This window comes from Chenopodium album, chromosome 16 (genome assembly GCF_948465745.1).
Source record: "Chenopodium album chromosome 16, dcCheAlbu1.1, whole genome shotgun sequence".
Lineage (NCBI taxonomy): Eukaryota > Viridiplantae > Streptophyta > Magnoliopsida > Caryophyllales > Amaranthaceae > Chenopodium > Chenopodium album.
This window is the reverse complement of record NC_137849.1, coordinates 47,527,157-47,547,588: the sequence shown is the minus strand read 5'-3', so window position 1 is coordinate 47,547,588 and position 20,432 is coordinate 47,527,157. Positions and strand designations below refer to the sequence as shown.

The window sequence follows — 20,432 nt, the reverse complement described above, 5'->3', positions numbered from 1 at the left end:
TTAATAATTTAATATCTAATATGAAAAATATAATATCTAACATTAATAATCTAATGCCAAATATTAGATTATTATTGTCAGATAAATTAGATTCACCATGAGTACGACTTACCCAATTTTTATGAAGTTTTGAAGGTAGAACTCAAAACCCAGAATCAAATCTCATTATTTCGTTATCTTTAAGGCTTTCTTAGCTTACACCCAAAAATTTAATTATTCCATTCGTTATAATATTAAAGTCGATCATATAACTTCATCTTGGACTATTTTAAAAAAAATGTAACTTCATCTTGGATGTGTTATTTTCACCTGAAATTTATTTAAGCTTGTTTGATTAGACATCACCTTAGACCTGATTATTAGATTGGACCTAATCACCCTTATTGTATAACCAATTAGCTCTGATTTATTTTTTTTTATTTTTTTTTAAGATGAGACCTTTTAACAAAGCAGTAAAAAAAAAAAAAAAAAAAAAAAAAACAGATACTTCATAAAGAGAAATTAGATACTTCATAAAGAGAAATTAGATGTTCCGTACTTTATTAAGAAAGTTACACTATATTTACAAGTTTACACGTTACTTATAATTATAGGCTTATAGCCAATTTGAAAATGGTGCAATTGCTTTTGAGAAGTATAATACTTTGGAATCAACTTCTCCATATGGCTAGCCTTTCCGTGTTACATGCCATGGATTTTCCTACCTTCACAAGTTAATATGTTATTATACATATTTGCCTATTAGAAAGAGACCAATTAGGCCAAGTTCAAATACTCATACTACTTGTTTAGTGAAAAGAGTACGATCGGCTAGCAATTTTGTTGCAAACACGAACCAATAGAAGCCTTGCACATTAACTAATGATTTTAAATCTTGGTTGTTGAGTAGACCAAATCTTTAGCGTATTTATTTCTCGAATTTTAGGGTGTATTGTTTTCACTATTTTTTAGGGAAAAATAAAAGTCAATGACAAATTTGTTTATGAGAGCGAAATTTCGAGTAAATGAGCAAACATTATAGATTTATATAATGATGTGATTGAGTAAACATTGGCTACAAGGAAATAGATCGAATTGTTTAGTTTGCTTTCGTTTGAAAGATTCATACCACACATTCATTATCAATCTTGGGATAGATAATTACGTACCAACCAATAGATATTAGATAGAGCGAAAGCTAAGCACAACATATTGTCATTAATTCGTGACAACGTTTCAAATGTACAAGAATACAATAGATGTAATTCAATCAAGGTTTCCTTTTAGGGTTCAAATTTTCCCAATACTCATCTTCCCAGATCTCTACTTGCCTTGTCAAATTAGCTTTCTTCTCTAGAAAACCTCTCAAAACTAAGGGATCATAAGGAGGCGGCATAGAACAAGGAACTCCATTACTTGGAGATTTTTCCAAGGATTCCTCCATGAACTTCCTCCAGTTACCTTCAGCTCCACACGCCATTGCCTCGGAGCAAAGCTCAACCGCGTTGGGAGGTATGGCGGGCTTAAACCTTAGTAGCTTTGCATACTCATTCACCAAATGGAACATATAATCATAAACATAGTCCATCTTCATATCTTCATGGATATACCTACTTGCGGCCTGCCCTATCTCCTGAGCCTATTCAATCATATAGATTAATAAGAGATTAATAATGACAAATTTAAGTCACACTGTACAAATAATGTGACGTGTAATTACCTTATCAACGTGACTATTTCCCCATTCAACAGCAAACTTGAGAGATTTGCATTTTTCGTTGTTGTTCTTAATGGGCCAATAGTGGACCAAGGGCAACATCCCTCTATTGAAAAAATCATGATATGTGGGCTTTACTACCAATGTCATAGAATCACATCCTAGAATGTATTTTTCACTAACAGACCAAGCCCATCCTTCAATATAGATCTTGTACCTTTATGACATGAAACAAATATTATAATAGATTAATGGTATAAAATTATTGTAAAAAATAAATTAATAAGTCTAATATCATACCTATGGGTGCACTGATCTTTGAGGTTGGATTCTTTAAACCCTATTTTAGCTTGTTTTTCCCAGTTCTGCAATCAAATGTAAATGTTTTGAGTTAAAACTTTACTACCCTCTGTTAGGGCAAAGTGGTTTTGAAAACGACCCAATTCAAAAATGAAATGTATAATGCTCCTTTCTCAAATGATATTAATGTTTTAGGGTGTTGTCTTGATCATGTTAAGTTTTCAACGCGTTAATTTATGGTATGTGATTGTATTGAACTGCCTAATGGAAATGTTCAGGTCAATTGATGAAAAGAGACCTGAGTATAGATACGAACGCTCCAATCAGTAGAGTTAGTAGCATTGCACTTGAGCAAATCTGCCCTCCATGGTGCAACTTTAGGGTTGCCTCTCCAATAAGCTAAGGGTATCCTGTCCTTCCATTTCATCACCTTGCTCCCTTCTTGTATTTCACTAGATGTGTTTCTCCATGGCTTTATGTTACACTCCGCCCTACTCAATTATACACAGCGTTAAATCAAATCTACATACCAATTATAGGAAAATTAATTACATAACTATAATCCATTTTCTCTCTCTTTGATGTCGAGAGCAACAGGGAGACAATGTAGATGAGATTTGATCTCAGGTTGAAATGAAGGAATTTAAAACAAGAAGCTAAAACTTACCAACCCCAGAAGGACCAATCAGGAAAAACAATGTCCAAACTCCATGGATCAGAGCAATACTTGAACAAGGGTGGTGGCCCAGAATTAGGCTTCTTAAAATTCTTTGCTGGAATTACAGGCCTATCACCACAATCAAACATTAGCTCCAAATCAGGCAACCTCCCAGGATACCGCCTTAGTAGTTGTAGGATCCCCCACAAAGTGAACTCATCTCTAGTTTGAATTGAAACCCTATACTTCTCTACATACACCCTTCCTTCTAGGATCACTAGCTTAAAGTTGGCTGTCTTTCGACCCGCTTCAACCATTTGTTTCGTGACACCCGTCTCCTTCCATGGCCGTAGATCTTCATGGATCCAACGGAAGTAGTCCGGGCACGTTGCTGGATGACCAAAGTTCGTACAGATGTAGTTTGTAGGGTAGTTGCGACGACATGATTGGGTGGTACTATTGATGACACATTGTAGTGGATATTGTTGGGTTGGCGGCGGCGGTGGTGGTGATGGCAAGGAATTAGAAGTCGAAATACGTAGTTTCTGGATTGAAACATGTAAATACATATATGTAGATAGGAATTAAGAACACATCATAGTCCAATAGTCAGATTGATGAAATACAAACTATAACCAGAACAAATCTTAAACTAACATTCATGGAAATATGGAATTAGAGGAGGAGCGAAATTGTATGAAATTTGATCCAATAACTAATCTAATTTTATTTTATATTTTCTAATTTCATTTTAGATATCTAATTGATCTATTGTTAAGCGTAGAAGAGTAATACTCCAACCAACAAAGTTTAAAATTTGACTTACAGAATTACTCCAACCAACAAAAAGTTCGTAGCAAAATAAGAGGGTAAAGAGCAAGAATAGACAGAATATGACATTGAGAGCTACAGCCCGTTTCTTCAATTCTCGACATCGTGGTCCTGTGACTATGTTCAGCCTATCGAGCGCATTGTAACTTCCACAACCCAAAGTTTTCCGACCAAAGAACTTAAACTCGTTTTTCATGGCAGTCAGGGTCTGTGATGCCTATGCCTAAAAGTGTATCATATATTCTATAGATTTTAATAAATCTAGCTACAATGGAAATTAGGAAGCAAAACAACGGTATTAAAGACATTGATTTCGTGACTAAGTGGGGCCACAAGTCACCTTTTTCTTGTATGTTAGGCCGTATTGCATGTTCCAAAGATGATCCTTCTTGTGTATATGATGTTGAAACGTATTGGGGTCACATTGTTTACGCCTTTGAATGCTCAAGTGATGCTACATGTTGCTCCAAAAAATTTCTTGAGCTTCACGTTATCTCCCCGACTGCAAAACATTAACAAAGACAGAATCTTGTAACCTTTACTGTCATGTAATTCATGCCGATTACATCCTGTTGCAATAACTTTAACCTTAATTCGGTTTGATCTAGGCTAAACCCTTATCATGCTACACTGCTACGCACACAGATAAAGACATGTTTAAGCAAGAGGTTTCGTATGGGTATCAACATATTGCTCAATTGATAATGCTCTCGCACAAAGTGAAAATCAAGTGCAAGATATCCATTTGTGAAGAAAAAAGTGGATCTGCACTAAAACTAGTAGCAACCAAGTTGTCACGGTAAAATGTGGGTGTTTGAGGAAGAGAGCACATACACATAAGTACATAACCTATGCGGTTGAGGCTGCTACATTTTAGTGTTCCGTAGATTTTTTTTTTTTTTTTTTTTTTTTTTTTTTTTTGGGTATAAACAATATCCTAATCTTACAGCTCAATCGCCTCAAGTACCATGTCAATACCCAATAATTGTAATTTTTGAAGTATTTCATCAAAGAGAGGTATGCCCTTCAAAAAAGGTATATAAGGATAAATCTCAATAGCTTCTGTGGCTAGCTCATGAACTCCCAAAACACCAAAATTACATTATAAGGATATTTCTGCCTTTCTGGTCAAGATTCTTCAGATTTCACAATAAATCTAGCATTATTTCACACAAATATTGGATCTAATTTTCAATTTAACTGGAATCTACTGTATGTAATCCTGAATATACATGATTTTTTCACCATTCAATTTCTTCATTCAATGGGTTGACTGCAGAATATATAAGCTTTCAAGTCATTCGGAATGCTCAATGAATGTGCCATGTTCAAATCGATGAATCAATTTCCATGAAAAGCCAATGCATACACATTGAAAGACAGCCATTCAACTAGTTCAGTCAACATTTAGCATTTCTACAAGTACTTTACTTTCCCAGTAAAAAAATTATATAAAAAAAATAAAAATGAAATAGAAAAAAAAAAGGATCAATTTTAAGTTGAGCTTGAAGAGTGTCATTTACCTCTCTATAGGCTTATAGAGAACATATCAGAATCAACAGATTTCAAGAGCCAATTGCAGAAAGTTGAGCTCCCCTTCAATATCTTAGACATTTGGTAGTACTCATGAGCATTTTCCTGCAAAAGATATCATAATGAGTTAAGAACTTTAGAAGAGCAGGAATATATTCTGGCATTAGGAAGGGATAATATATTCAGAAAGTGAAATAGATTGAAGGCAATGGTGGAATGATGCTTGGCTGTTATTCTTCAACTAGTGACAAAAACTTCTTTTTTCAAATATCATCAAATTGTGCATATAGGCTATAGCTAGAGGACATGAGGGAGGCTTTTAGCCTTCAAAATTCAATTTCATTGGCCAGCAGCTCATTGCAATTAGATTGTTCTGTTTCACAAGTGAGACCTTTTACCAAGAACAAGTTAAGCAGACATTACGGTTTTTTTAAGATATTAACTACACTCTGGTTGTTTAACTGTCAGCAATGGAGTACTATACAATATCAATTCAGGATCTCACTTACTGTATCGTTACCACAATTAGAGTTTAACCACCCAATTCGGAATAAATTCGTGTGGTTCCTCAACAGCTAGGGCACCAGAATATTAAACCATGACAGGGGAACAAGTCATTATAGAAAAACTCACATTAAGTTTAGACAGAATTGGGCTCTTGAACAAATGAGTTCTACCATGTCAAAGTGAAATTTTTCTGCCAAATTATATTCCTTCTCTGTCCCTACCAAGATATAGAACTGACTAATCCTAAGGCAAAGGGTCGAGAAACTCACTGCCATGACAATTAAGCATGCCATGACAACTTAGGGTCTCATATAGTCATTCATAATCCTGGCCCATAAATGGACCTCTTATTAAGGTTGGCTCAGGTTGTTGTATAAGAGCCCCTGTCTCCTAGAGCTAATTCACTGGTATAAGCAAGGATGATATACTTTCCAGGGGCTAGGGCACTTCCAAAAAATCACTTTAGTGAAGGGGATCAAAGTCAATGTCATGTTACCTTAAGTTCTCTATATGACATTGTTTTGTTTTTCCAATCACCTGAAGAATTGCACCTCAAGGACAAAAAACATTCCAACAATCTCCTCCTGCATTATGCACAGTAATTGATATAAGACACAAGATAGAGAGTGCCACCTGACACCATTTACAACTATACAAACACAAATTTTATCAACACTACCACCATAACCCAACAAAGTTCAAGCCTCTAAGGAGGTCAAGTTGTCCAGAAGTAAACATTTTTAGTACATGACTTATCAGATTTTAATAATATTAAAAAAAATAAATAAAAATTCAGCCAAGTGATAATTATCCTTAAGAAAGATTACAATGGAGAAAAAAATTAAGCAAACAAATATATTAATTAAAAGTTACTTGCACAAGGATGACTCCGTGGATGGAAATAATGCTCCCTTTGAAGAGGTTCCTTGCTTTCTTCCAGTTGTCCCAAGGATAACCTCATGTAAATCATGCTTATTCCAGCATATGGAGTACCTGCGCATCACTGCGGCTTGAATTTTGCAACTCAAAGTCACATATCCACCACCAGGAAATGATCAACCATATGAAGACTCACCCACAAGTTAAAGTCGCCTGAGCAGAACCAAGATGCTGAAATTCCTTAGGTGGGACAGGAGCTTCAAAAAATAAAGGCTGCAAAATCAAGAGGCCACTTTTATGATGAACCGAAGTGCATACTGCATTGACATTTAACACACTATACATACCTCATTAATTAGAAAAGGATCAACTAACATATTTGATAAAGGTGTTAGCCTATCATACAACGCCCTCCTCAAGTTTTCCTTCAGGAAAAGGGTTTGAGAACTACTGCATGATTGCCCAATGGTGACTGTAGAAATATAAACAGGTTGGAGCAGGTAGGAAAGCATTGCACCTGACACGAAAGTAAAGTAGACAAATCATTATCAAAGACATACCATAGATCTATGTGTAACAACTAAATAAATGTATACGTAAACAGACTTGTAATTTTTTTTCCTCATATTCAGAATACCAATGTAGCGTTTCTGATAGCCTTGTAGCTTTTTACATTCTTTGTACTTTATCCCAACAAATCATTACCTAAACAGTACTCCTTAACTCCAGTCTTGACTAATCTTTGCTGCTTTTCTTTTCTTCTATGCATTCTATATAGCTCCCTTTTGTTATGTGTGGAGTTGCTAGCATTATGTCAAGCTTCCACGGATAGGATGAATAAATTTAAAAGATCTAAACCCATTTTTTTCACTTTCTCATTAACAATAGAAAGATCAAATTACCAAACTTCTTCACAAACAGAACTCACACACAAGAAATTACATCAAAATTGAGGTTTGGTTGCTCATGGCTTTATTTTAAAAGATCATAATTCCTAACACACATGGAACCCTCCAGTGACTGAGAAACTGACTGACCTTGTATTCCAACAACATTCCAGCGTGTTATTTTGTCAGAACAGCTAACAGAAGAAGTTGTGACACCACGGCCTGGCTTTCTTTGAACTAAGCCAGTTATTGTTGGACAGTCACCTGCAAGAAAAGTCACCAAGAACAATTTTCAATATTTAGAGACTAACACATGATGAAAATCCGTAGACAAGGGGTATGCATTACATTTTTCTAGCACAATCTGACAACTATGTAATGCACCATAAATTTTAACTAATGATGATTATTTCGTAATCATTAATTTGAACATGAGGACCTAGCAATGCCTTCCCCCATTTATAAGGTTTCAGGCATCATCTCATAAAGGCCATACAATGAATCTACTTCTACTGATTTCATGTTCAATCAAAAGCACAATAAGATGTACGGCAACTAGATCTGCTTACTGTAGAAGCCTCTGCAGACAAGATGCATCCAGTAAAATACTAAAATGTGTCACAGTATTATGTAACCAAGTCATATAACTGCAGAGGTACAGAAGATGAAAGAATACATTCAACCATTCTTCTTCAATAAAGCTTCGGAAGTTTTTTCTCCAGGAGGATGAAACACATTTGTTGATGATGCTGGGACTTCTTCTCCAAAGGAAATATTTCTCAACGATTGTGGCAAACTAAGTGAAGCATCCCCACCTATAAAAAATATAACAGAAATCCCCAAAAAGTGAATAAAAAATTATCAAAAGCACATTACTATCCCGCAAGAGATGAAAGAAATAAGATATAGTTAGACTCACATGGAAGCTGTGAAATATACATATGTAAATTCCAACCCTCTTTGATCTTGTATCGCCCTTGACCAGACCCATCAGTTTCCAAATAAATAGGCAACTTTCTGCCATTGGCACCTTGTGGTTGCTCATTTAAATCGCAATAAGAATGAATCTGTGAATAGAAGAACCTGATATTTTGCAAAGAGAAAACAAAAATCTTGAAGTTACCACAACATTAATCAGGTAACTCCAACTATTTGCCTTAAGAATGATATTCTGCTTGAGACATACTTTAAGTCTTTAACAAATAACAACCACCACAAAGTGGTCACTGAACAACTAAAATATGATGTTAGCTCAAATGAGACTTAGATAAAGTGCCAAACAAAATTGCATAACATATAAAGGTATATGCCAGATGAGCTGGTTAATGAATTCATGATCAAATCATTCAAATGGCACAAATGCCCATGATATAATTGATTACAATTCCTATCGATTGCAGCCACTGTAAATCACACGTAATACATGTCTAAGCAGCTTCAAAACATCAACGTCAATGTGATCTAGCACAAAGTCATCCATATACACAACCTCAACAACAGGGATGTGTCAGTGAGCCCTTTGCATACTACGCGTCTAAAGAACCACCTAAATCAAATAAATGCTAAGAATAGGCCAAACTAACATCCCATTATCTCAAATTTTCCTAAGACTCACTAAGGCAACTACAGCAAGCTACCAAATAATCAATAACATGTTAATTCCGAGAATTAAACCTGCATCAACCAATTAAAACTAACAATTGTAAATCTATTCAAATTTACTTAACATCTCCTTACCACCATTAAATGTTCAATCACATGTATAATATCAAATTATCTTATTTCTTTCATCTCTTGTGTCATAAGACCCATATTCATCAAATACACAAAATAATCACTACCTTAACAAAGCTCTTCTAGCAATAATTTCAGCATGAGAATCGTTGACAACATCCCCATTTGAACTCCGACTTGATCTGGGCAAACATTTAGTCCCAGTACCCAAAGCAACCACCTCCAAATCTGCAACTCCAGAAGTTTCATCATTCTTTCAGCAATGAATTTTCAAATTCAACCCATAAAATCAAAAGGGTAAGTCTAAAACAAGTCGATAAATTGAAGGGTACACTAGCTAGTAAGAATCGACCCAATTGAGGAGAGAGAAAGATGGAGGGAAATGGGGTTACCTTGCGAAGGAGACGATAGAAGAAAAGCAGCCAAAACAGTGACTTCACGGCCTTGAGGTTTGCCCTTTTTAGGAAGAGAGTTGAAGAGAGAGAAAACTTTGTCAGAAATGATATCTCCCCATGAATTTCCTCCACCAAACGATTGAATTTCTTCCATTACCACCAAATCACCGATAGCACCGGTAAGTGTGTATGTTCATGGCTTCCGAAGGGTGGTTCGGCCGTTCGGTTTTTCAATTTCTAGTTTTCTACTAAGATTATTGGGTTTTTCCGATCCGATATGGGTTTAGAGAGCGACAAGGACGGTGATAATCAATCCAAAATCCTTTGAAATTGAAAGAGAAGTTTTTAATCACTTAGACATTATTTTTACGAGGTAGAATTTTCAAATGTGTCACTTTTGTTAAGCGTAATTTGGCCAGTAAAATAACATAAACTTGAAGTCGTAATAGTATGTACTGTGTAACCTCGTGACCTGGAATAAATACTATCTACGAGTACATGGTTACCCTTGTGACTCTCTACTTTTAAAAAGTTGTATTCAAGTCTATGCGTTTTTTGTTTTCTTTTTTTTCACAAAATGTTTACTATTTCATTATCATTCAATACCACACCATATTGATTACGTGTTTGTGAGATGGGAAATGAGGATGGAAGTTGGATATGGTTAAACTTAAACATATAGTGCTTGACTCTTGAGCCATGCCTACATCAGCCTTTTAGATAAGTTAAACATAACATGCAACTAATGAAGCACACCATGAATTGGGCCTAGCCAATTTCAAAAATGGAAGAGGAAAGGAAGGGACGCAAGAGTGCAAGACTGAAAGCAAAAGCTATTGGCGGGGGAGCTAGGTATAGGGTGGATAGTCTAAATTACAATCCACACCAACGATTAAAAAGTTTATAATTATTTACCTTGTCTCATTACCTCTCTAAGTAATCCGTAACATTTACTCATCGATGTGTGACGTAGCAAGTATAATTTGTACAAAATAAAAATGAGAGGTTTAACTATTAAGAATGTAATTATGAAAGTAGTTCAATAATTTTTTGTTGGTACAATCTTCTCTGATTTTTGAAGGAGTTTGGAAAAACACATAAATGAAGAACATCACATTGCGGCGCTGCATAAATGAATTTGCAAAATTATAGGGTGATGGATTGATAAACTTGAAGAAATTATTATATATGTTGCTCTTAGCCAAGGATAAGATAATTCAGTTAACAAAAAATTGTTTGCTAATTAATTAGGCTTAAGTCCTTAACCATTTGAACACAAGATGGTAAAAGATTGGGACCTTGTGCAAATGTTCATGTTGTACTCCGTATTTGGTAAGGGTTTGAATTGTTATTCTGCACCATTAATAAAAGTGAATATGAAACACTAATATAAAATTATAGCTAAAAAAAAAAACTCAATAAGTAACAAATATGTATTGAATGGAGCACTTTTATTCAAAGAAACACAATTTAAATTTGGCCTTAACGCGCAAGCAAAACATGGTTAAACTTAAACAAATTCCTTTTAAAAAAGTTAAACCTAACACATAACACGCAACTGATTAACCACACCGTGAATCAGACCAAGCCAAATCCAAAAGCGTGCTCAACAATTAATAGGTAGGAGAAAAGAAGCGGGAAAATGTAAGTGTTATACATAGGCGTTACTTGTGTGAGTTGTGTCAACTGCTAGTCTACAACTCTACAAGTCTAGTAGGGGTACTCGACTGATCAAAAATATTTTTTTTTTTTTTTTTTTTGATGAACAAGCGTCAATGCAGAATCAACGCCAAGTCAATGTCCCAAGAAAAAGCAACCAATCCTTTAAAATTCATCTCCTTTTTTTTAGATTCTTAATTAATTAATTAAATGTTTAATCCTGTTTAATGTCCTTTCAAATTCTCCTATTTCAGACTATAAATAATATTTTCAGTACATTTTCTTACTCTACTGGGTTTTCTTTTCTTCTTCCTGCACAACTTTTTGAGTATTTTCTTTTTACAGTGGTTTGTACTACTTCCTTTTATTTCCTTTATGGTTAAGAAATCTTTTTTGTCCTATTTATTGAAATGGGTTTATATAAGTATTTGTTTATTTATAATATATAGTTTCATTTGATGATTTTATTGCAGTTAGTTGTTGATGATGATGGAGGGTTCATGTTTATTGCCTGATGATACAAATGACAGAATTGCGAGTAACGTTGGTTTTCTTGATATGGTTTTTTCATGGTCTATTGATGACATTTTCAATGATCATTTTTACAGTGAAAAGGTTTTTTTTTTTTCTCCATATTTTTCTAACTATACCTATATGGTCCAATAATTCTTGCTGTGTTTATTACTTTGATTTTGATATAAATGGTTTGATATGAATTTTATTTTTATTATTATCTGTGTTTAATACTTTTATAATGCGTTGATATAATTTTTATTATTAAATTGTTATCCGGGTGTGCTTGCTTTTAAATGATGGGTATTGGGTAGTAGTAATTTTTAGGGTGTTTGATAAATGATGGTTATGCTTGAACGATTTGTTTATGATTGTGTGTTTACCATTATCTGATAAGTAATGACAATTGATGGAATTCATCATTTCTAAGTTCGGGTTTGGATTTTATATCGGAGTTATTTTCGACGGTTGGTAAATTATGAGTTAAGGTTACGGATTTTGGGATGAAGTTGTGTACATTTGAACTCTCTTCTCTCTAGACCCATCTCATACGGGTAGGCCTACTGACTTTACGAGTTAGGGTTAGGGGCTTAGGATAAGGTTGCGGATATTTGAACCTTCTACAGTGTAGACCCACCTCTTATGGGGAAGGGATTAAAATAGGTTGGAAGGCCCTTTTGAGAATTTATGTACAGTAGTCAATTCTAAATAATTGAAATTTATCATGGTGGTGAATTTCCTGACTTTTTTTGTACTCCCATGTTTATATTTTCAAATGATAAAGTTTTATTAATTTATTAAAATAAACTTTTTATGATTTACATTTATTAAGAGTAATAATCAAACTTGTTACCATTTAGGGGTTAGACACTTAGACGTATGCATTTACAATTCACAAACGCCAGCTAGAATGTATAATTTTAATTTTAATTTTAATTTTTATTTTTTTATTTTTTTTTAATTTTTTTTTTATTTTTTTGCATTTCTGACGTTTTTTAGTCATCAAAGGGGATGTTACTTTTTAATTCCGATTACTAGTAGTTGCAAACTTAACCATGTATTCAAAATTGTTCTTAAACCACATTTTTCATTGAAATCACATGCCAAAAAAAAAACCCCCGAAGGGATCAATACTACTATGTATTTGTAAGATTATTGATAAGTTAAATACTAGTACAATGACTTTGCTGGGTGGGTCATTTGGTTGGCTTAAAGAAGTCATACGTTTGGGGATCAATAAAAAGTGTTTATATGACAACAGGAAGTAGATTCTTCAACAAAAATTATCCATTTATATGGTTATATCTTATATGGGAAAACTAAAGGTTCCATTTATAGAAAGTTAACATTTTGGGATGTACTAACTACAATGACAATTAGGAGTATTGGAATTGTCCCTGATCAAGTGAAAGGTTTTCGGTTTCAACTTTGGTAGACAATCTCTTGTGCAGATTAGTTTAAAGATCATTCTATATCATTTTCGAGTCAGTTCAAGATGATTGGCTTCAGATTCTGGCTACTATTATGCAAAACGGAGTACCACTTAAATCCCACTGTTTGTTCTCACTTACTAAGTGATTAATATTGGACTTTGTCTGTAACATGTGCAGTTATTGTCCCATATGTCTGCTTAAATGGACTCACACAATAAGAGGCTGTTAAAGTAATTTAATGCTAAAATCTTGACTACTGTGATAAAATTTTGTAAGTATTTTGTTGATTTTACTTCAGCAAGATTTTTGTGATTGCATGTATCAGATAATGGCGAGTACTCTGATTGTGGAATCTTACTTGCAAACTGTGTCCTGTTTACATCTTTCCAATATTGGGCTATTATCAGATACATATGTATTATTAGCACTGACTTAGTGTCAAAGTTAATCTGTAAACTAATTTCACTAAACAAAAACTGATATAAGGCCATTTGTCTCCAATTCTTTTCAGATCAGGCAGATTCCTGATTCATTTCAAACAGTGATGGAGTATTTTAGCTCTTTTGCTTACCCACTATTAGAAGAGACACGATTTGATCTTCGCTCAAGTTTGGAGATCATTTCAAGGGCACCTTATGCTGAAATAATTTCCTGTGAAAAAATTAAGCGTGATCGATTACTGTATAGTGTTGAAATAGATGAATGGAGAAACAGGTACAATGACCGAGGCAAGGAGCCATACAAAACATTGCCTGGTGATATATTTGCTCTTGTGAAATATCGGCCTGAAAGTATATATGATCTGCAAGTGCTGGCACAAACATGGGTTCTGGCTTCAGTCACAAATATTTCCAAAAATAACTCTGAGGACGAGATAGATGATGATGGTTCATCGACCTCTTTTAAAGTTATATCATCAAGGGACATAGAGGAGATAGATGACAGCTTTAGCTCTCATTTTTTGGTATTCTTGATGAATAGCACTACACATAAAAGAATATGGAATGCCCTTCACATGTTTAAAAATGTGAGAATCATCCAGGGAGCTTTACAAAGAAGTATTGTGGTAAGTGTTAAAATAATTGACATGGTTATTTACATACTACATCATTCCTGTGTGTTATTTCTCGCTTGTCAAGTGCCTTTAGTGTACTGCTACATCATTTAACATGCAGGTTTTAAATGATTAACAAACAGGCTAACATGACCTTTATGACAAGCTGCTTCTGAATATACCTGTTTCCAAGAATGAGCCTTTAAACTGAAAAAAAATTGTAATTGCAGGATCATAATTCGTGTGAATCCAGTAATTGTAGCATCTTGTCTGAAGATCTTTGTATGGAGATTTCTTCCAGTCTGAATACATCTCAATATGAGGCTGTTTTAACTTCACTGCAAGCAACACAATCTGAGCACACGTCTCAGGTTCAACCTGTCTGGGGCCCACCAGGGACAGGCAAAACAAAAACACTCGGTACACTACTATATTTTCTCAGGAGGTTGACTGTTAGGACTTTAATATGTGCTCCAACAAATGTTGCCATCACAGAAGTAGCCGGTCGCCTTTTAGAACTAATTATGAATTCTTCTGAAAGGGATTCAGTAGGAACATCCGACTCTTTGGGAGATATACTTCTGTTTGGAAACAAAGATCGGTTAAAGGTAGGTTCAAACATAGAAGATATATATCTTGACTATCGCATCAAAAGGTTGACCGAGTGTTTTGCGCCTTTAACTGGATGGAGGAGTTGTTTTCCATCCCTGTTTAATTTCCTTGAGGATTGTGTTTCACAGTATAATGTTTACACGGAAAATGAATTGATTAAGGTGAAGGATCAAAGCATTGATGAAGTTGTTACTGTACCCCAGATTGAACCATTTCTTACTTTTGTCAGAAATCGTTTTAAAGCTGCTGTACAACCAGTCAGGCGTTGTATTTTTCTTGTATGCACTCATGTATCAAATAGTTACATTGGAGAACACAATCTTGAGTTCATGAACCTTCTCATTAATCTCCTTGAATCCTTTGAAAAGTTGTTGTTTAAATGTGAATTGCGTTCCGAAGAACTGTTGGAACTTTTTTCTTCAAGGGAAGATGAAGATTCTCTGGTTGATGGGGCTGGCCTTAACAACATGCCGTTGCTTGAAGCACATAGGAGAGAGTGCATTTCCATCCTTAGAACTCTGCATCAATCTCTTGGTGCTCTCTTTCCGAATATCATGGGTAAAGAATCCATAATGGAACTCTGTTTTAAGATGGCATCTTTAATTTTTTGCACTGCTTCCAGCTCTTATAAGCTCTACACTACACCAATAGAGCCACTAAGTCTTTTGGTCATAGACGAAGCTGCACAGTTGAAGGAATGCGAATCAGCGATACCTTTGCAACTGCCTGGTCTAAGGCATGCTATTCTTTTTGGGGATGAATGCCAATTGCCAGCTTTGGTTAAGAGTGAGGTATGTTAAAGGTCAAAATACCATTGTTTTTCGTTTTCACTTAACTTTCAGTTACCACATATAATATTATATGGTTTTTATTGCAGCTATCTAAGAATGCTGGTTTTGGACGAAGCTTATTTCAGAGACTGAGTTTGCTTGGTTGGCCAAAACACGTGCAATACAGGATGCACCCTGCAATTAGTTCATTTCCTAATTCAGAATTTTATCTTAAGCAAATTTTGGATGCTCCTAGTGTCCGGAGTGAGTGCTATGAGAGACGATATCTTCCAGCGCTCATGTATGGGCCTTATTCTTTCATAAATGTTTCCGAGGGAAGAGAGGAGGTTGATGATGATGGACGTAGTCGCAGAAATATGGTTGAGGCTGCAGTTGTGGCTAAAATTCTGCATAATCTTTACAAGAGTATGTTTTGATAATTTGCGGGGATAATATGCCATTTAGATGCTTATGGTTTGAGTATCCTCTTGCTATTAAGAATTTTTTTTTTTTTTTTTTTCCCTTTTTTTGCATGAAACTAGAAGGTAGGTTTTTTTTTTTTTTTTTTTTTTTTTTTTTTTTTTTTTTTTTTTTTTTTTTAATCATGAGATGAAACAAATGTTATATTGACAGGTGTAGGTAGACTGATAGATAAACTAACCTGTTTAAGACTGATTGAGATGGAATTCATGAATTCTTAGAGCCTCTTTTCAGTTTTTTGAGGAGAGTTTACAAGTAGAGACCATTCCTTGTTTAGTTATGAATACTATCCTTGGAGTGCTTTCTGTTTTTTTTGTCTTTCCTTCTTTTAAAAAAAATTCCGAGGAGGTATTATATACTCTCCTGGGTGGTCTCCTTATGATAGCAGCTAAAATATTTCAGTCTGATCAAATAATTGTCAAAATTTGCTTTCTTTTACAGCATGGCGTCACTCAACTAAAAGGCTTGTCATTGGTGTAATATCACCCTGTGCTGCACAAGTTGTGGCCATTGAGGAGTTGCTAGGGAAAAGGTATGAAAAACTCGAAAATTTTGGAGTGAAGGTGAAGTCTGTTGATGGTTTTCAAGGTGGAGAGGAGGATATTGTAATTATATCAACAGTAAGGTCTAATAATGTTGGTGAAGTTGGGTTCCTCTCAAGTTCTCAACGTATGAATGTGGCTCTCACCAGGGCAAGGTATGGCTGTGAATTTCGTGTTGCTCATTTTTGTCTGTCCTTCTATATCTCTCATTTTAAAATTTTATAACTGTACCATAAGACAACTGTATGAATTTGTTCATTATGTTCAGGCACTGTTTGTGGATACTTGGAAATCAAAAAACACTTTTTTTAAGTGATTCAATTTGGAAAAGATTAGTTTACGATGCTAGAGAGCGTTGTTGTCTTTTCAATGCTGATGAAGATAAGAGCTTGACTGAAGCCATGATAGATATCAAGAAGGAGCTTAACCAACTTGATGACTTGCTTAATAAGGATAGTATACTTTTTAAAAGTGCCAGGTGGAAGGTATGTTCTCTTCCATTTTCTGTTGATGAATCTGTTTTCCAGGATCTTTAGACTGTCTAGCAGTTTATAACACATTTTTATTGTGTTGTCTAGGTTCTGGTTAGTGACAATTTTGTGAAAAGCTTTTCAAAGCTTCCTTCAACCCGGGCAAAAAAATCAGTTATGAATCTGCTTGTGAAACTCTCAAATGGGTGGCGACCTAAGAAAATCAAAGCTGACCCTGTTTGTGAGAGTAGTGTGCAAATTGTCAAACAATACAAAGTTGAAGGTCGCTACATTATTTGCACAAATGACATCATGAAAGATTCTGTGTACGTCCAAACGCTGAAGATCTGGGATGTTTTGCCATTGGAAGATGTGTCAAAGCTGGTTAAAAGACTTGATAGCATATATGGAGCCTTCACTGATGATTTCTTGAGTCGTTGCAAAGAATGTAATCTTGAGGGGTATGCCTTTCTCTCCATTATCTCTTGAACTAGATACCCCTGCCTTGTTAAAGAGTTGAAATACATTGATTTCTAAAGCTCTTTCTAATTTTTTTAATAATCTTATTTAATGGATTTAGGGAGCTAGAGCTCCCAAGGACTTGGAGCAAGTCAATTGACATTGTCCGATTTAAGAGCAACTATGCTGAGTCAACAACTGCTTCTGATAGTGAATTAGATGGAACATGCTATGCTGAGAATGCCAAAGTGAGCGAAAGCTTGTTGTAGATGAAGTTTTACTCTCTTTCTGCCGGCATAGTAGGTCATTTGCTGTCTGATGCTGATGGTAAAGCTTTGGACTTGCCCTTTGAAGTAACGGATGAGGAGTATCAAATAATTCTTCACCCAAAAAGCTCCTTTATTTTAGGACGCTCTGGTACTGGAAAGACAACTGTGTTAACGATGAAATTATATCAGAAAGAGCAATTGCATCACATGGCTGTTGAAGGCTTGGTTGAAGTAAATAAAGATTCCGGCAATGTGGATGTCACCCATTCCAATGGGAATGCAGCGAGTGAAAATGTCTTACGCCAGCTTTTTGTGACTGTTAGTCCAAAACTTTGCTATGCCATAAAACAACATGTTTCTCATCTTAAAAGGTACGTGGAGTGTGTCCTCCCATGATTTTTCTAGCTCCCTTTCTGGTTCTTTGTTTGATGTGTATGGTGCCAATGGTGGTGTGGCCGGTGTCATTTTTGATTCATATATCACCATTTTAATTCCTTCACCACTTATTTCCTATGCCAGTTGTTGACTTTGCTAGCTTGCTTCTATGTAGATTTGATATATTGTTCTTTTAACTTTTAAGCTCTGCTGCATCCTGCATGTTAGTGTTTGCTTAATTCTGATTCTTCTGTAATACTGGTTTTGCCCCTTAAATGTCTACCGTTTTTGTCGTGCAGTTTTGCTCGTAAGGAGAGTTCTTCTTTGGCTAGTGACCCCATTGATGCTGATGTTATTGATGACAGCGAGCAGTTTAGTGGTATCCCAGACTCATTTGTTGAAGTTCATCCAAAGTCATACCCTCTTGTGTTAACTTTTAACAAGTTTTTATTCATGCTTGACGGTACATTAGGTAGTTCTTACTTTGAAAGATTTCATGGTGATCTAGATCGTTCTTATGGAGGAAATACCAGTACATCCATCACTTTCCTTATGAAAAGGAAAGAGGTCAACTTTGAGAAATTTAGTTTGGTTTATTGGCCACACTTCAATTCACAGCTTACCAAGAAGCTTGATTCCTCCAGAGTTTTTACTGAGATAATCTCTATCATTAAAGGTGGTCTACAAACAGGAGAAACTGATGATGGTAAGCTTAGTTTAGAGGATTATCTTCTTCTTTCTGCTGGGCGAACATCAACTCTAAGTCGGCAGAGGAGAGAGATGATATATGACATATTCCTGACTTATGAGAAGATGAAATTAGAAAGAGGAGAATTTGATTTATCAGATTTTGTGAATGATCTTCATAGACGGCTCAAGTGTGAAAGATATGTTGGTGATACAGTTGATTTTGTTTATATTGATGAAGTTCAGGACCTGACAATGAGACAGATTGCCCTGTTTAAATATGTCTGCAGAAATGTGGATGAAGGTTTTATTTTTTCTGGAGATACAGCTCAGACAATCGCAAGAGGAATTGATTTCCGGTTTCAGGATGTGAGATGTTTGTTCTACAAAGAGTTTTTGACGAGAGAAAGAAATGATGGGGCTAGTGGAAGCCAAATGAGAGGACATATTTCTCAGATTTTCCATTTGAGCCAGAACTTTCGTACTCATGCTGGTATACTAAAGTTAGGACAAAGTGTTATAAATCTTATTTATCATTTCTTTCCTCATTCTATTGACATTTTGAAACCTGAGAACAGTCTTATCTTTGGAGAAGCTCCAATCTTGCTTGAGTCTGGGTCCGATGAGAATGCTATTGTCACAATTTTTGGCAATACTGGCAATATGGGCAGTAGTAATCTTGTGGGTTTTGGAGCTGAGCAGGTGATACTTGTGCGGGATGATTGTGATCGAAAGGAAATATCAAGTTATGTAGGGAAACATGCTCTTGTGCTAACAATAGTTGAGTGCAAAGGGTTGGAATTTCAGGTAAATGAAATTAGAATATTTATATAAAAGTCCAAGTTTCAATGGTACTCTCAATTAGATACACTATGGTTGTAAATTGTAATATATACTTTTGCCTTTGTAGGATGTCCTCCTGTACAACTTCTTTGGGTCGTCTCCACTAAAAAATCAATGGAGAGTGATCTATGAGTTTATGAAGTTGCAGAATCTACTTGATACAAATTTGCAACCGTCCTTTCCCAATTTCAATCCTGCAAAGCACAATGTATTATGCTCTGAACTGAAGCAGCTATATGTTGCCATCACTCGCACGCGGCAACGATTATGGATTTGTGAGAACAAAGAGGATCTTTCAAAACCTATATTTGATTATTGGAAGAAGTTATGTGTGGTTCAGATCAGGCAATTGGATGATTCACTTGCACGTGCAATGCAAGTCGCAAGCAGTCCAGAGGAGTGGAAAGCTCGGGGCAGAAAGGTTTGTCTGTTTTGATCTAACTTTGATGCGCAATGATTCCTTCTTTTACACATAAAAGACACTCGACTTTTCTACTCTAAAATTTTAATGATATTGATATCTTTCCTTCACAATATGATAGTTCTGTTTTAATCTGCAGTTGCTAGCAGTTGAAAACTATGAGGTGGCTACAATGTGCTTTGAAAGAGCTGGTGATAGGCATTGGGAAACATATGCTAAGGCTGCTGGGCTAAAGGCAGCTGCTGATCGAACTTATCTCTTGAATCCTGAAGAAGCCTCTACCATTCTCAGACAAGCTGCTGAGCTTTTTGAAAGCATAAATGTGTACCAGAAAGCTGCGGATTGCTTCTATGAGTTGAAAGAATATGATAGAGCAGGTATGCCCTTGCCCTTGGGATATGACTTGTTTTTCTTGCAAAGACTTA

General features: G+C 35.4%; 4 protein-coding genes across 5 annotated transcripts; 2 read left to right on the top strand and 2 right to left on the bottom strand.

Moving 5' to 3' along the window:
* Window positions 1-1,074: 1,074 nt before the first annotated feature.
* LOC145586783 (uncharacterized) lies at window positions 1,075-3,983 on the bottom strand. The gene is made up of 6 exons (XM_081643707.1): window positions 3,826-3,983; window positions 2,664-3,199; window positions 2,295-2,487; window positions 1,997-2,061; window positions 1,700-1,913; window positions 1,075-1,618 (listed from the first exon to the last, which is right to left on the bottom strand). The coding sequence occupies exons 1-6, from the start codon at window positions 3,853-3,855 to the stop codon at window positions 1,250-1,252; spliced, it is 1,407 nt and encodes a 468-aa protein (XP_081499833.1). The 5' UTR covers window positions 3,856-3,983; the 3' UTR covers window positions 1,075-1,249.
* LOC145585706 (tRNA-specific adenosine deaminase TAD1-like) lies at window positions 3,444-9,760 on the bottom strand. 2 transcript variants are annotated; one of them, XM_081642416.1, is made up of 11 exons: window positions 9,418-9,754; window positions 9,133-9,253; window positions 8,211-8,374; window positions 7,975-8,106; window positions 7,442-7,555; window positions 6,752-6,921; window positions 6,601-6,677; window positions 6,399-6,518; window positions 6,022-6,109; window positions 5,009-5,123; window positions 3,444-3,987 (listed from the first exon to the last, which is right to left on the bottom strand). In XM_081642416.1, exons 1-10 carry the CDS (start codon window positions 9,572-9,574, stop codon window positions 5,013-5,015), a joined length of 1,254 nt encoding a protein of 417 aa, XP_081498542.1. In that variant the 5' UTR covers window positions 9,575-9,754; the 3' UTR covers window positions 3,444-3,987; window positions 5,009-5,012. The 2 variants fall into 2 exon arrangements, 1 of the variants encoding a protein (XP_081498542.1); XR_014100710.1 differs by lacking the exon at window positions 3,444-3,987 and having other exon boundaries at window positions 6,605-6,677; window positions 9,418-9,760.
* Window positions 9,761-11,568: 1,808 nt separating this feature from the next.
* On the top strand, window positions 11,569-17,681 carry LOC145584450 (uncharacterized). Its single transcript, XM_081641289.1, has 9 exons — window positions 11,569-11,694; window positions 13,324-13,440; window positions 13,537-14,091; window positions 14,310-15,482; window positions 15,569-15,887; window positions 16,383-16,638; window positions 16,752-16,968; window positions 17,062-17,414; window positions 17,534-17,681. The coding sequence occupies exons 1-9, from the start codon at window positions 11,569-11,571 to the stop codon at window positions 17,679-17,681; spliced, it is 3,264 nt and encodes a 1,087-aa protein (XP_081497415.1).
* Window positions 17,682-19,354, top strand: LOC145584449 (uncharacterized). Its single transcript, XM_081641287.1, has 3 exons — window positions 17,682-18,052; window positions 18,356-19,246; window positions 19,339-19,354. The coding sequence occupies exons 1-3, from the start codon at window positions 17,682-17,684 to the stop codon at window positions 19,352-19,354; spliced, it is 1,278 nt and encodes a 425-aa protein (XP_081497413.1).
* The last annotated feature ends 1,078 nt before the right edge of the window (window positions 19,355-20,432 follow it).